Source organism: Neovison vison, chromosome 2, assembly GCF_020171115.1.
Source record: "Neovison vison isolate M4711 chromosome 2, ASM_NN_V1, whole genome shotgun sequence".
Taxonomy (NCBI): Eukaryota; Metazoa; Chordata; class Mammalia; order Carnivora; family Mustelidae; genus Neogale; species Neogale vison.
This window is the reverse complement of record NC_058092.1, coordinates 158,038,782-158,053,213: the sequence shown is the minus strand read 5'-3', so window position 1 is coordinate 158,053,213 and position 14,432 is coordinate 158,038,782. Positions and strand designations below refer to the sequence as shown.

Below are 14,432 nucleotides of genomic sequence, written 5' to 3'. Positions count from 1 at the left end.
GAACAGCACACATTGGAGGATATGATAATGTGTTTCAATCATCAGATTGGCTAAGCTAAAAAAATGATACTGGGGAAGGAGCAGAATCACAGGTGCTCTCATATGTCCTGGTGAGGTGTGAGTGGTGGCCATCCACTCCAGAATATTCCAGGAGGAGCTATTGAATTTTAAAAATGGGCTTATGTGCATGTTCTCAGAGCACTGAAAAGTATGGCGCACAGAAAAGGAAACCATCAACATGATGAAGACAGCCTACCAAATTATCACAGGATCAGAGCGGCATATGCACAAAAGTTTCAACAGTTTGGGTTATTGTCATCTTTAATTGACAAGGAAGTGACAGTCCCTCCCCAGATATCATGTTGGGAGGGTTTTTTTTTTAAGATTTTATTTATTCAATTGAGATAGAGACAGACACACACACAAAGAGACACAGAGAGTACAAACAGGGGGACAGGCAGAGGGTGGGGGAGAAGCAGACTTCCCACTGAGCTGGGATGCCAACACAGGGCTGGGTCCCAGGATCTGAAGATCAGACAGAGGCAGACACTTAACCATCTGAGCCCTGACCCCCCCAATTAGGAAATTTTTATGAAATGGTACTAATTAGCTTCTTGGATCCTCAAAAAACCAAGCAAGTTGAAGTGAATCTGAAGCAGACTGTACTAGGACAGTGGATTGTGCTGAATGTCAAGTTGATAAGACCTGTTCTGTTACACAAAGGCACTTGCAGATTCTGATTCTGCCATTTACAAGAAAACAGATGATGCATGGCTCTTCTTGACAGTGAGATAGTCACTGGTATTTGTAGGCGGCAGGAACAGGAAGTCTACAGGGCTCCTCTCTCTGCCAATGTTTACACCCCATTACAGCAAGTTTCCTTTAAAATGCACTGGTTGGGGTACCAGGTGGTGGGTATTATAGAGGGCACGGATTGCATGGAGCACTGGGTGTGGTGAAAAAATAATGAATAATGTTTTTCTGAAAATAAATAAATTGGAAAAAAAAAGTAACAATACCAAGTATTGACCAAAACATAAAATAATACATCTCTTACACACTGGTGACAGAAATATAAAATGGAACAAACACTTCAGAAAAGTCTGATACCATGTATGCTAATCCTACCATCTGAGAAACTTTACTTCTAAGTATTCAGCCAAGGGAAATAAAAATAGGCCTATATTAAAATGCACATGAAGTTCACTGCAGCTATGCTCGTAATAATCAAAAACTGGAAAGGGAATGGATAAACAGAACTGCAGTACTAAACATACAATAAAATATGACTTAATCAAAAAATGAAGGTGTAACTGACAGATACTAAAACACGGATGCATCTCAAAATCAGGCTGAATGAAAGACAGACAAGGAAGAGGACATATTGTGCATCTCCATTTATGTGAATGGTATTTAAAAAAATCAGTCTAACCTAGCTACAGAAGGCAAATCACTGGTTGCCAGAGGCCAGGAGGGAGGGAGGGGGAAGTCCCAGGAATGAGAAACCTTTCTGGGTAATGGGTGTGTCCTCTTCATTGTAGGACTCATACATATGAGTATACTCTTATTTTTAAAACTCAAGTTGGTGACTTAAACAGGGTCTATTTAGCCATATTTCAATTACTGCCCAGAGTTGGTTTTTTAAAAATTTGGAAGCAGTATTATTTTAATAACAAAGATCTTAAAATTCTGAAAATCATTAACAGGTAAAGAGACAATATCATTAAGCTTTATTAAAGTGAATCAACTAAATCTAAATATATCAGTATGTATAAATATCAAAACCATGCATTTCAAGACAAAAATAATTTGCAAAACAGGAGTTCCCACTGATATACTAGCAAAACAATGTTACATACACACACACACACACAAACACACACAGAGAAATATATTTGAAATATTACTGTAAAACTAGTAAGACCTGAGATCAATACTAACCAAATTCAGAAACGTGCGGAAGGTGGTAAGAGTTATAGGGTATGGAATGGATTTGAGGATGGTATGCAGATACTTCAACTATTCTTGTACTACATTACTTCCAACCTGTGACAGACACACCAATGGTAAAGATATGCCTCATAATTAGATACATATATGAAATATTTCACTAAAACACCACCAAGTTTCTCTCCCTGGAATGGCGGGCTATCACTGGGTCAAAAAGCCTGAATTCAATAAAGCTAAGCCATGAGGAGCTTCCTGTCAATTTCAGGTGGGACAAAAAAGTCCCGGCACTCTAGGCAGTTCTCTACTTTCATTAACACACTCAATGTTACTTCTGGTTCCTGAACCCAAGAAGAAGAAGCAGACATATCCTCAACTGTCCCTGGCTGATGCAGTGTACATTCTGATTTGGCTCTAGTCCATGAGGAGAACCCCCAGAGTAGATTCCAGGATGAACCAGACCATCAAGCATTATTTGCAGAAGTATCAGCATAGGTTGGGGACAGACTAATCAAAAACCCTCTGACAGGGGGATGGAGTGACATATGTCTCTCCAAAAGTGAAATCGGGGTCTGAGAAGAATAGTCAGTTTATCTGTTCTTTTCAAAAAGCTTCACATTCCACAGTTAATGTTTTTATAAATGTCTATTTTCAGCTTTATTTCTATTAAAAATTTTGAGATCAGTGATAATATAGCTAAAGGAAAATTTCTGTCCGTATTTCCTAAAGACATACTTCCTTCAACACAATCTTCAGATATAAGAAAGTCCAAATTTTGTTTAAGCGTGCACGCTCAAAACATCTTTACGATGTCTTCTGGTATCAACTGTCTTGCTCAACAAAATGGCATTTCTCGATAAAGGCTGAACCACATTTGTGCATTCTTTGGGTATCTTCCTTATTATTTCCCTGACATACATTGAGTACAACCTGTGTATAAAGGTCTCAAAAGTATACAAGATGTTGACACTTTTCCCCCAAGTGTGCTATGATTGTTATTTAAGGCCAAATTCTGGAAGAATATTTTCACACATCTGTCTGATTGACAGGATTATCTCCTACGTAAGTTTCTTATTTAATAAGTTCTACTTCATAATAATCCCCCATATTTCCTACATGCATTAATAGGGTTTCTTCTACAGTCATTTTATTTGTCTTATTTCAACAGATTTTCAGACATTCAACAAAATCAGAGTATTTTCCCCTATGAGTATTCTCTTGTTTACTTTGGAAGATGACTTAGGGTAAAAATTTGCCATTCTTTACATTCATAGGGGTCACGTCCTTTGTGAATTTTCTGTGGTATTTTGAGGTATGAATCACAAGAGAAAGATTTCTCTCACTGCTGTATTCATAAATTTTCTTCCCCTGTGTGTAACCTTGGATGTACTGTGATAACTGATTTCTTGGAGGTTTTCTCACTCTCGATACATTCACAGGGTTTCTCTCTTATGTGTATTCTCTGATGTACTTTGAGGTCCATGTTGCAACTGAAGGTTTTCCCACAATGATTACATTCATAGGGTTTCTCTCTTGTATGTGTTCTCTGCTGCTTAGTGAGATCTGACTTATGATAGAAGGACTTTCCACATGCACTACACTTATAAGGTTTCTCCCCTGTGTGTATTCTCTGATGTACTGTGAGAACTGATTTCTCAGAAAATGACTTCCCACACTGATTACATCCATAGGGCTTCTCACCTGTGTGAGTTCTCTGATGTGAATTGAGGACTGAGCTGCAAGTGAAGGTTTTCCAACACTGAGTACAGTGGTATGATTTCTTCCCTCTGTGTGTTCATTTGTGTATTGTAAAGTCTGACTTATGGCAAAAGGTCTTCCCACGTTTTTTACACTCATAGGGTTTCTCTCCTGTGTGAGTTCTCTGGTGTACTGTCAGGTATGAATTCCTAGAGAAGAACTTCCCACATTCTTTACATTCACAGGGCTTCTCCCCTGTGTGAGTTCTCAGATGTACTCTGAGGTAGGAGTTTCTAGAGAAGAATTTCCCACACTGATTACACTCATAGGGTTTCTCGCCTGTGTGTGTTTTCTGATGTACTGTGAGGACTGAGTTACTTACGAAGGTTTTTCCACATTGATTATATTCATATGGCTTCTCCCCTGTGTGAATTCTCTGGTGTACTGTGATATATGACTTATGGTAGAAGCTTTTTCTACATTCCTTACATTCATAGGGTTTCTCTCCTGTGTGGCCTCACTGATGTAAAGTGAGGAGAGATTTGTGAGAGAAGCATTTCCCACATTCCTTACATTCATAGGGTTTCTCTCTTGTATGTGTGTTCTGATGTTTGGTGAGTTTTGACTTTTTGCAGAATGTTTTTCCACATTCATTACATTCATAGACTTTGTCTCCTATGTGTGTTCTCTGAGTTATATTAAGAACTGACTTCTCGGGGGGAGGAGTCAAGATGGCGCAGAAGTAGCAGGCTGAGACTACCTCAGCTAGCAGGAGATCAGCTAGAGAGCTTATATAAAGATTGCAAAACACCTGCAAATCCATCGGCAGATCGAAGAGAAGAAGAACAGCAATTCTAGAAACAGAAAAACAACCACTTTCTGAAAGGTAGGACTGGCGGAGAAGTGAATCCAAAGTGACGGGAAGATAGACCCCGGGGGGAGGGGCCGGCTCCCGGCAAGCGGCGGAACAACGGAGCACAAAATCAGGACTTTTAAAAGTCTGTTCCGCTGAGGGACATCGCTCCGGAGGCTAAACCGGGGCGAAGCCCACACGGGGTTGGCGTGACCTCAGGTCCCGCAGGGTCACAGAAGGATCGGGGGTGTCTGAGTGTCGCAGTGCTTGCGGTTATTGGAACGGGAAAGCCGGCTGCAGAGACAGAGCCGACAGTAAGCTCGCAGCTCAGAGTTGCCTTGAACCGGTCACAAGCTCGGTGAGCTCGGAGCGCGGCCGGAGGTTAGGCAGACGCGAGTTACTAGGAGATGTTCTCTGAGGGCGCACTGGGGAGCGGGGCCCCGGGCTCTCGGCTCCTCCGGGCCGGAGACCAGGAGGCCGCCATTTGTATTCCCGTCCTCCAGAACTCTACGGAAAGCGCTCAGGGAACAAAAGCTCCTGAAAGCAAAGCCGAGCAGATCACTCAGCCCAGCCCCTGGTAAGGGCGGTGTAATTCCGCCTGGGGCAAAGACACTTGAGAATCACTACACCAGGCCCCTCCCCCAGAAGATCAACAAGAAATCCAGGCAAGACCAAGTTCACCTACCAAGGAGTGCAGTTTCAATACCAAGGAGAGCAGCAGAATTCCAGAGGAGGAGAAAACAAACCACGGAACTCATGGCTTTCTACTGTGATTTTTTAGTCTTGCAGTTAATTTAATTTTTTTCTTTTTCATTTTTTTTCTCTTCTTCTGCTAAAATTTTTTATAACTTTTACCCTTTTATTTTTTAATGTTTTTTAACTAGACTATCTAATATATATATATATATATTTTTATACTTTTCTTTATTCATTTTCTTTTTTTTAATTCTTTTTTTTCTTTTTTTCTTTATTTTTGAACCTCTTTTTATCCCCAAATCAGAAGAGATCCTAATCTCTTCAATCTTTTTTCTTAATTCTTTTTTAAATTCTTGATTGAATTTTTAATTCAATCTCTTTTTTTTAATTCTTATTTTCTTTCTTTCTTTTTGAACCTCTTTTTATCCCCAAATCATAAGAGATTGGGAGATCCCAATCAGAAGAGATTGGGAGATCCCAATCAAAGGAGATCCCAATCAGAGGAGATCCCTCACCCAATCGTGAGGGGAGAGAAATCCCCCCTCACGATTTGGGATCTCTTCTGATTTGGTTAAAACATATTTTCTTGGGATTGTTGCCACCCTTTTAGTATTTTACGCTCCTTCATATACTCTTAGCTGGACAAAATGACAAGGCGGAAAAATTCACAACAAAAAAAGGAACAAAAGGGAGTACCGAAGGCTAGGGACCTAATCAATACAGACATTGGTAATATGTCAGATCTAGAGTTCAAAATGACAATTCTCAAGGTTATAGCCGGGCTTGAAAAAGGCATGGAAGATATTAGAGAAACCCTCTCCAGAGATATAAAAGCCCTCTCTGGAGAAATAAAAGAACTAAAATCTAACCAAGTTGAAATCAAAAAAGCTATTAATGAAGTTCAATCAAAAATGGAGGCTCTCACTGCTAGGATAAATGAGGCAGAAGAAAGAATTAGCGATATAGAAGACCAAATGATAGAGAATAAAGAAGCTTAGCAAAAGAGGGACAAACAGCTACTGGACCATGAGGGGAGAATTCGAGAGATAAGTGACACCATAAGACGAAACAACATTAGAATAATTGGGATTCCAGAAGAAGAAGAAAGAGAGAGGGGAGCAGAAGGTATACTGGAGAGAATTATTGGGGAGAATTTCCCCAATATGGCAAAGGGAACGAGCATCAAAATTCAGGAGGTTCAGAGAATGCCCCTCAAAATCAATAAGAATAGGCCCACACCGCGTCACCTAATAGTAAAATTTACAAGCCTTAGTGACAAAGAGCAAATCCTGAAAGCAGCCCGGGAAAAGAAGTCTATAACATACAATGGTAAAAGTATTAGATTGGCAGCTGACTTATCCACAGAGACCTGGCAGGCCAGAAAGAGCTGGCATGATATTTTCAGAGCACTAAACGAGAAAAACATGCAGCCAAGAATACTATATCCAGCTAGGCTATCATTGAAAATAGAAGGAGAGATTAAAAGCTCCCAGGACAAACAAAAACTGAAAGAATTTGCAAACACCAAACCAGCTCTACAGGAAATACTGAAAGGGGTCCTCTAAGCAAAGAGAGAGCCTACAAATGGTAGATCAGAAAGGAACAGAGACAATATACAGTAACAGTCACCTTACAGGCAATACAATGGCACTAAAATCATATCTCTCAATACTTACCCTGAATGTTAATGGGCTAAATGCCCCAATCAAAAGACACAGGGTATCAGAATGGATAAAAAAACAAAACCCATCTATATGTTGCCTCCAAGAAACTCATTTTAAACCCGAAGACACCTCCAGACTTAAAGTGAGGGGGTGGAAAAGAATTTACCATGCTAATGGACATCAGAAAAAAGCAGGAGTGGCAATCCTTATATCAGATCAATTAGATTTTAAGCCAAAGACTATAATAAGAGATGAGGAAGGACACTATATCATACTCAAAGGGTCTGTCCAACAAGAAGATCTAACAATTTTAAATATCTATGCCCCCAACGTGGGCGCAGCCAACTATATAAACCAATTAATAACAAAATCAAAGAAACACATCAACAATAATACAATAATAGTAGAGGACTTTAACACTCCCCTCACTGAAATGGACAGAACATCCAAGGAAAAGGTCAACAGGGAAATAAAGGCCTTAAATGATACACTGGATGAGATGGACATCACAGATATATTCAGAACATTTCATCCCAAAGCAACAGAATACACATTCTTCTCTAGTGCACATGGAACATTCTCCAGAATAGATCACATCCTCGGTCCTAAATCAGGACTCAACCGGTATCAAAAGATTGGGATCATTCCCTGCATATTTTCAGACCACAATGCTCTGAAGCTAGAACTCAACCACAAGAGGAAGTTTGGAAAGAACACAAATACATGGAGACTAAACAGCATCCTTCTAAAGAATGAATGGGTCAACCGGGAAATTAAAGAAGAATTGAAAAAAATCATGGAAACAAATGATAATGAAAATACAACGGTTCAAAATCTGTGGGACACAACAAAGGCAGTCCTGAGAGGAAAATATATACCGGTACAAGCTTTTCTCAAGAAACAAGAAAGGTCTCAGGTACACAACCTAACCCTACACCTAAAGGAGCTGGAGAAAGAACAAGAAAGAAACCCTAAGCCCAGCAGGAGAAGAGAAATCATAAAGACCAGAGCAGAAAACAATGAAATAGAAACCAAAAAAACAATAGAACAAATCAACCAAACTAGGAGCTGGTTCTTTGAAAGAATTAATTAAATTGATAAACCCTTGGCCAGACTTATCAAAAAGAAAAGAGAAAGGACCCAAATAAATAAAATCATGAATGAAAGAGGAGAGATCACAACTAACACCAAAGAAATACAAACTATTATAAGAACATACTATGAGCAACTCTACGCCAACAAATTTGAAAATCTGGAAGAAATGGATGCATTCCTAGAAACATATAAACTACCAAATTGAACCAGGAAGAAATAGAAAGCCTGAACAGACCCATAACTAGTAAGGAGATTGAAACAGTCATTAAAAATCTCCAAACAAACAAAAGCCCAGGGCCAGATGGCTTCCCAGGGGAATTCTACCAAACATTTAAAGAACTAATTTCTATTCTCCTGAAACTGTTCCAAAAAATAGAAATGGAAGGAAAACTCCCAAACTCATTTTATGAGGCCAGCATCACCTTGATCCCAAAACCAGACAAGGATCCCATCAAAAAAGAGAGCTATAGACCAATATCCTTGATGAACACAGACACAAAATTTCTCACCAAAATACTAGCCAATAAGATTCAACAGTACATTAAAAGGATTATTCACCACGACCAAGTGGGATTTATCCCAGGGCTGCAAGGTTGGTTCAACATCCGCAAATCAGTCAATGTGATACAACACATCAATAAAAGAAAGAACAAGAACCATATGATACTCTCAATAGATGCTGAAAAAGCATTTGACAAAGTACAGCATCCCTTCCTGATCAAAACCCTTCAAAGTGTAGGGATAGAGGGCACATACCTCAATATCATCAAAGCCATCTATGAAAAACCCACTGCAAATATCATTCTCAATGGAGAAAATCTGAAAGCTTTTCCACTAAGGTCAGGAACACGGCAGGGATGTCCATTATCACCACTGCTATTCAATATAGTACTAGAAGTCCTAGCCTCAGCAATCAGACAACAAAAGGAAATTAAAGGCATCCAAATAGGCAAAGAAGAAGTCAAATTATCACTCTTCGCAGATGATATGATACTCTATGTGGAAAACCCAAAAGACTCCACTCCAAAACTGCTAGAACTTGTACAGGAATCCAGTAAAGTGTCAGGATATAAGATCAATGCACAGAAATCAGTTGCATTTCTCTACACCAACAACAAGACAGAAGAAAGAGAAATTAAGGAGTCAATCCCATTTACAATTGCACCCCAAACCATAAGATACCTAGGAATAAACCTAACCAAAGAGGCACAGAATCTATACTCAGACAACTATAAAGTACTCATGAAAGAAATTGAGGAAGACACAAAGAAATGGAAAAATGTTCCATGCTCCTGGATTGGAAGAATAAATATTGTGAAAATATCTATGCTACCTAAAGCAATCTACACATTTAATGCAATTCCTATCAAATTACCATCCATCTTTTTCAAAGAAATGGAACAAATAATTTTAAAATTTATATGGAACCAGAAAAGACCTCGAATAGCCAAAGGGATATTGAAAAACAAAGCCAAAGTTGGTGGCATCACAATTCCGGACTTCAAACTTTATTACAAGGCTGTCATCATCAAGACAGCATGGTACTGGCACAAAAACAGACACATAGACCAATGGAACAGAATAGAGAGCCCAGAAATAGACCCTCAACTCTATGGTCAACTAATCTTTGACAAAGCAGGAAAGAATGTCCAATGGAAAAAAGACAGCCTCTTTAATAAATGGTGTTGGGAAAATTGGACAGCCACGTGCAGAAAAATGAAATTGGACCATTTCCTTACACCACACACAAAAATAGACTCAAAATGGATTAAGGACCTCAATGTGAGAAAGGCATCCATCAAAATCCTTGAGGAGAACACAGGCGGCAACCTCTACGACCTCAGCCGCAGCAACATCTTCCTAGGAACATCGCCAAAGGTAAGGGAAGCAAAGGCAAAAATGAACTTTTGGGATTTCATCAAAATCAAAAGCTTTTGCACATCAAAGGAAACAGTTAACAAAACCAAAAGACAACTGACAGAATGGGAGAAGATATTTGCCAACGACATATCACATAAAGGACTAGTGTCCAAAATCTATAAAGAACTTAACAAACTCAACACCCAAAGAACAAATAATCCAATCAAGAAATGGGCAGAGGACATGAACAGACGTTTCTGCAAAGAAGACATCCAGATGGCCAACAGACACATGAAAAAGTGCTCCATATCACTCGGCATCAGGGAAATACAAATCACAACCACAATGAGATATCACCTCACACCAGTCAGAATGGCTAAAATCAACAAGTCAGGAAATGACAGATGCTGGCGAGGATGCGGAGAAAGGGGAACCCTCCTACACTGTTGGTGGGAATGCAAGCTGGTGCAACCACTCTGGAAAACAGCATGGAGGTTCCTCAAAATGTTGAAAATAGAACTGCCCTATGACCCAGCAATTGCACTACTGGGAATTTACCCTAAAGATACAAACGTAGTGATCCAAAGGGGCACGTGCACCCGAATGTTTATAGCAGCAATGTCCACAATAGCCAAACTATGGAAAGAACCTAGATGTCCATCAACAGATGAATGGATAAAGAAGATGTGGTATATATACACAATGGAATACTATGCAGCCATCAAAAGAAACAAAATCTTGCCATTTGCGACAACATGGATGGAACTAGAGCGTATCGTGCTTAGCGAAATAAGTCAAGCGGAGAAAGACAAACTTCATATGATCTCCCTGATATGAGGAAGTGGTGATGCAACATGGGGGCTTAAGTGGGTAGGAGAAGAATCCATGAAACAAGATGGGATAGGGAGGGAGACAAACCATAAGTGACTCTTAATCTCACGAAACAAACTGTGGGTTGCTGAGGGGAGGGGGGTTGGGAGAAGGGGGTTAGGGTTATGGACATTGGGGAGAGTATGTGCTCTTGGGTAAATTGGAAGGGGAGATGAACCATGAGAGACTATGGACTCTGAAAAACAATCTGAGGGGTTTGCAGTGGCGGGGGGTTGGGCGATTGGGGGGCGAGGTGGTGGGTATTATAGAGGGCACAGCTTGCATGGAGCACTGGGTGTGGTGAAAAAATAATGAATACTGTTTTTCTGAAAATAAATAAATTGAAAAAAAATAAAAATAAAAAACAATGTAAAAAATATATATAACAAGATACAACAATAAGATATAACAAACAAAATCCCCAGTTACACTGAGCAGTCAAGAAGGTCACTGTCCACCAGTCCCATTATTTTCCATCACGAAACTCTGGATGTTCTTTGTAGTACTTACTACAATTTGTAATTAAACAGACATGTATAATTTCTATTCCCTCCAGTAGACTCCATGTGGGTAAAGTACTTTTTTATATATCTTCTTTGCCCTAGACCCTACACAGTGCAGACAGTGGATGCTCAGTGCACACTGAAGCGGGTGGGTGCTTGGGAGAACCCTAACGGGTAAGGTGCTGAAAGATATCAGAGTAAAATGCTGCTCAAGGTCTGAAGGGGAGCAGTGTACTTGGACTTTATTCCTTTTTTGAAGTGTCGGAGGACTAATAACAGTTATTTTTTTAAATTAATTAATATTACAACTGGGTGTCTGAAAAACTGCAGTTTCAAATTTTGAACCCTATAGATGCCACAGGGTAGGACTTTTTCTTCTTCCCACCAACACGTCAGTGGTGTGCAGCACAGGGACACTTAGAGAGTGTTGAAGAACTGCGCCATATTGTGCTAATGTTTATCCAATCTTTCTCTCAAGGTCAATCTGAAGCGACCATGTCCTTTCTGGGCAGAAGATGGCCATGTTCAATAAAAGACTGCCATGTGGAGCCCTGTCCAGAGGTAAAGTAAATTAAAAAAATAATAATAAGGAAAACATTGCTTCCTCTTGGGCTCTTAGATAAGCATGAATTTATATTTTAGGCCACTGTTAATGGATTTAGACTTGTCCTCAAATTCATATGCTGTCAGCTCTTTTTAACCACATTCTTGAAGGTTTATTTTATACTTGTCACCAAAATGGGTTTGAAGAAGCTCTTGTACCCAGTAGTATTGATTGGTTGAGGAAGTATAGTATGGTTCTAAGCCAGGTGGAAGCCTGGGCGCCTGTTCTAGGACTGGATCTACAATTGACTAACTCTTATTTCATGGTTTGTTGAATATGCTTTTTATTTCATAAGAAAAGTGATGTTAGTGGACCTTAACTTTTACATTTAGAGTGGGAATTAGAGTGCTTTGTAAAGCAGAGGAATTTCAGGCTTGGTATGAGGTCTTGGTGGTTTTGCTACATTAAATAAAAAGCTATACTTATATTTTAGACTTTTGTTTTAGACATATACCATAGTTAATTCTTCTTAAACAGTAGTTCATTATAAGCTCTGTTTTCATTTCACTTTTTACTTTTCTTACCTAATCAATTAATCTAGTTTGTTATCCTTAAAAATTGGGAAAAAACCTTAACCAATGTCCTTTATAAAGGGACAATTTAAAAAATCCTCTTCATTTTCCTTTAAGAATAAATTTTTTTAACTTTTTCATCTGAAATAATTTCAGACCTACAGAAAAATTGGGAGAATAATTCCAATAGTCCTCATTTATTTTTATTCAGATTCTCTGAATGTTTATCACGTTTGCTTTATTACTCTTTGTATATATTATTTTCTGAACTATTTGGGTATAAATTACCAACAAGGGGATCCAATATCCCTAATTACTTGTGTTTGCTTAAAAACAAGATTATTCTCTTATGTAACCACAATGTAACTAACAAAATCTGGAAATTAACATTTTTATAATATGAATGTATAATCTATAGACCTTAGTCATATATTGCTGAATGACTTATTAATGTGCTATATAGCTAAAAAAAGTGTTTTATAGTGTACATTCACTTCATGTGTACGAAATGGTGCTTCAGTAGTTCCATATACTATTCAATGCTGATCAAGATAAGTGCACTCTCAATCCACTTCCCTGGTTTCAGACATTGCCCCCTCCTTATCTCCTCTCTGGTATCCATCTCTTTGTTCTCTAGTTAAGAGTTTGTTGTTTTGGTTTGTCTCTTTTTTGTTCTTGTGTTTTTTTGCTTCTTAAATTCCACAGGTGAGTGAAATAGTGTGGTAATTCTTGTTCTCTAACTGGTTTGTTTTCCTAAGCATTATACTCTCTAAATCCATCCATGTTTTGCAAATGGCAGGACTTCATTCTTTTTTATGGCTGAATAATATTCCATTGTATGTGTATACACCACATCTTCTTTATCTGTTCATCTATTGATCGACACTTGGGCTGTTTCCATGGGTTGTCTATTGTAAATAATGTTACTATAAACATAGGAGTGTAGGGTGCCTAGGTGGCTCAGTGGGTTAAGCCTCTGCCTACGGCTTAGGTCATGATCTCAGGGTCCTGAGATTGAGTCCCGCATCAGGCTCTCTGCTTGGCGGGGAGCCTGCTTCCTCCTCTCTCTCTCACTCTGCCTGCCTCTCTACCTACTTGTGATCTCTCTCTGTCAAAAAAATAAGATCTTTAGAAAAAAAATAGGAGCGTATATATCCCTTTGAATTAGTGTTTTTGTATTCTTCGGGTAAATACCTAGTAGTATAATTGCTGGATCATAGGGTAGTTCTGTTTTTAATTTTTCAAGGAACCCATATGCTGTCTTCCACAGTTACTGCACCAGTTTGCATTCCCACCAACAGTGCATGAGTTTTACTTTTTCTCTACATCTTCACCAGCAGTTGTTTCTTGAGTTTTTGAGTTTAGTCATTCTAACAGATGTGAGGTGATAGTTCAGTTTGTTTTTGATTTGCATTTACCTGATGATGCATGATGTTGAGCATCTTTTCATGTATCTGTTGGCCATCTGGATATTGTCTTTGGAGAAATGTCTGTTCATATCTTCTGCCCATTTTTAAATTGGATTATTTAGTATTTTTTTTGGTGTTGAGCTGTATAAATTCTTTTTTTTTTGAAGATTTTATTTATTTATTTGACAGGCAGAGATCGCAAGTAGGCAGAGAGGCAGGCAGAGAGAGAGGAGGGAGCAGGCTCCCTACTGAGCAGAGAGCCCAATGCGGTGCTTGATCCCAGGACCCTGGAATCATGACCTGAGCTGAAGGCAGAGGCTTTAACCCACTGAGCCACCCAGGCGCCCCGAGCTATATAAATTCTTTATATAATTTGGATAGTAATCCTTAGTTGGATATGTCAATGCAAATATCTTCTACCAGTTAGTTAGGTTGTCTTTTAGTTTTATTGGTGGTTTCCTCTGCTGGGCAGAAGTTTTTTTTTTTTTTTATTTTAGTGTAATCACAAGTGCTTGTTTTGTTTTTGTTTTACTTGCCTCAGGATACATACCTAGAAAGATCTTGTTATGGTCAACATCAGAGAAATTACTGCCTGTGCTCTGTTCTAGGAATATTATGGTGTCAGGTCTCACATTTAGGTCCCTAATCCATTTTGAGTTTTTTTTAAAAGATTTTATGTATTTATTTGACAGAGAAAAATCACAAGTAGATGGAGAGGCAG

General features: G+C 38.9%; 1 protein-coding gene across 1 annotated transcript in view; it reads right to left on the bottom strand.

Moving 5' to 3' along the window:
- Window positions 1-3,298: 3,298 nt before the first annotated feature.
- LOC122899232 (zinc finger protein 239-like) overlaps window positions 3,299-14,432 on the bottom strand; it is a 56,474-nt gene continuing 45,340 nt past the window's right edge. The window contains 2 exon segments of the mRNA XM_044236816.1: window positions 3,299-3,683; window positions 3,768-4,354. Of these exon segments, the coding sequence (XP_044092751.1) occupies window positions 3,299-3,683; window positions 3,768-4,354 (972 nt within the window).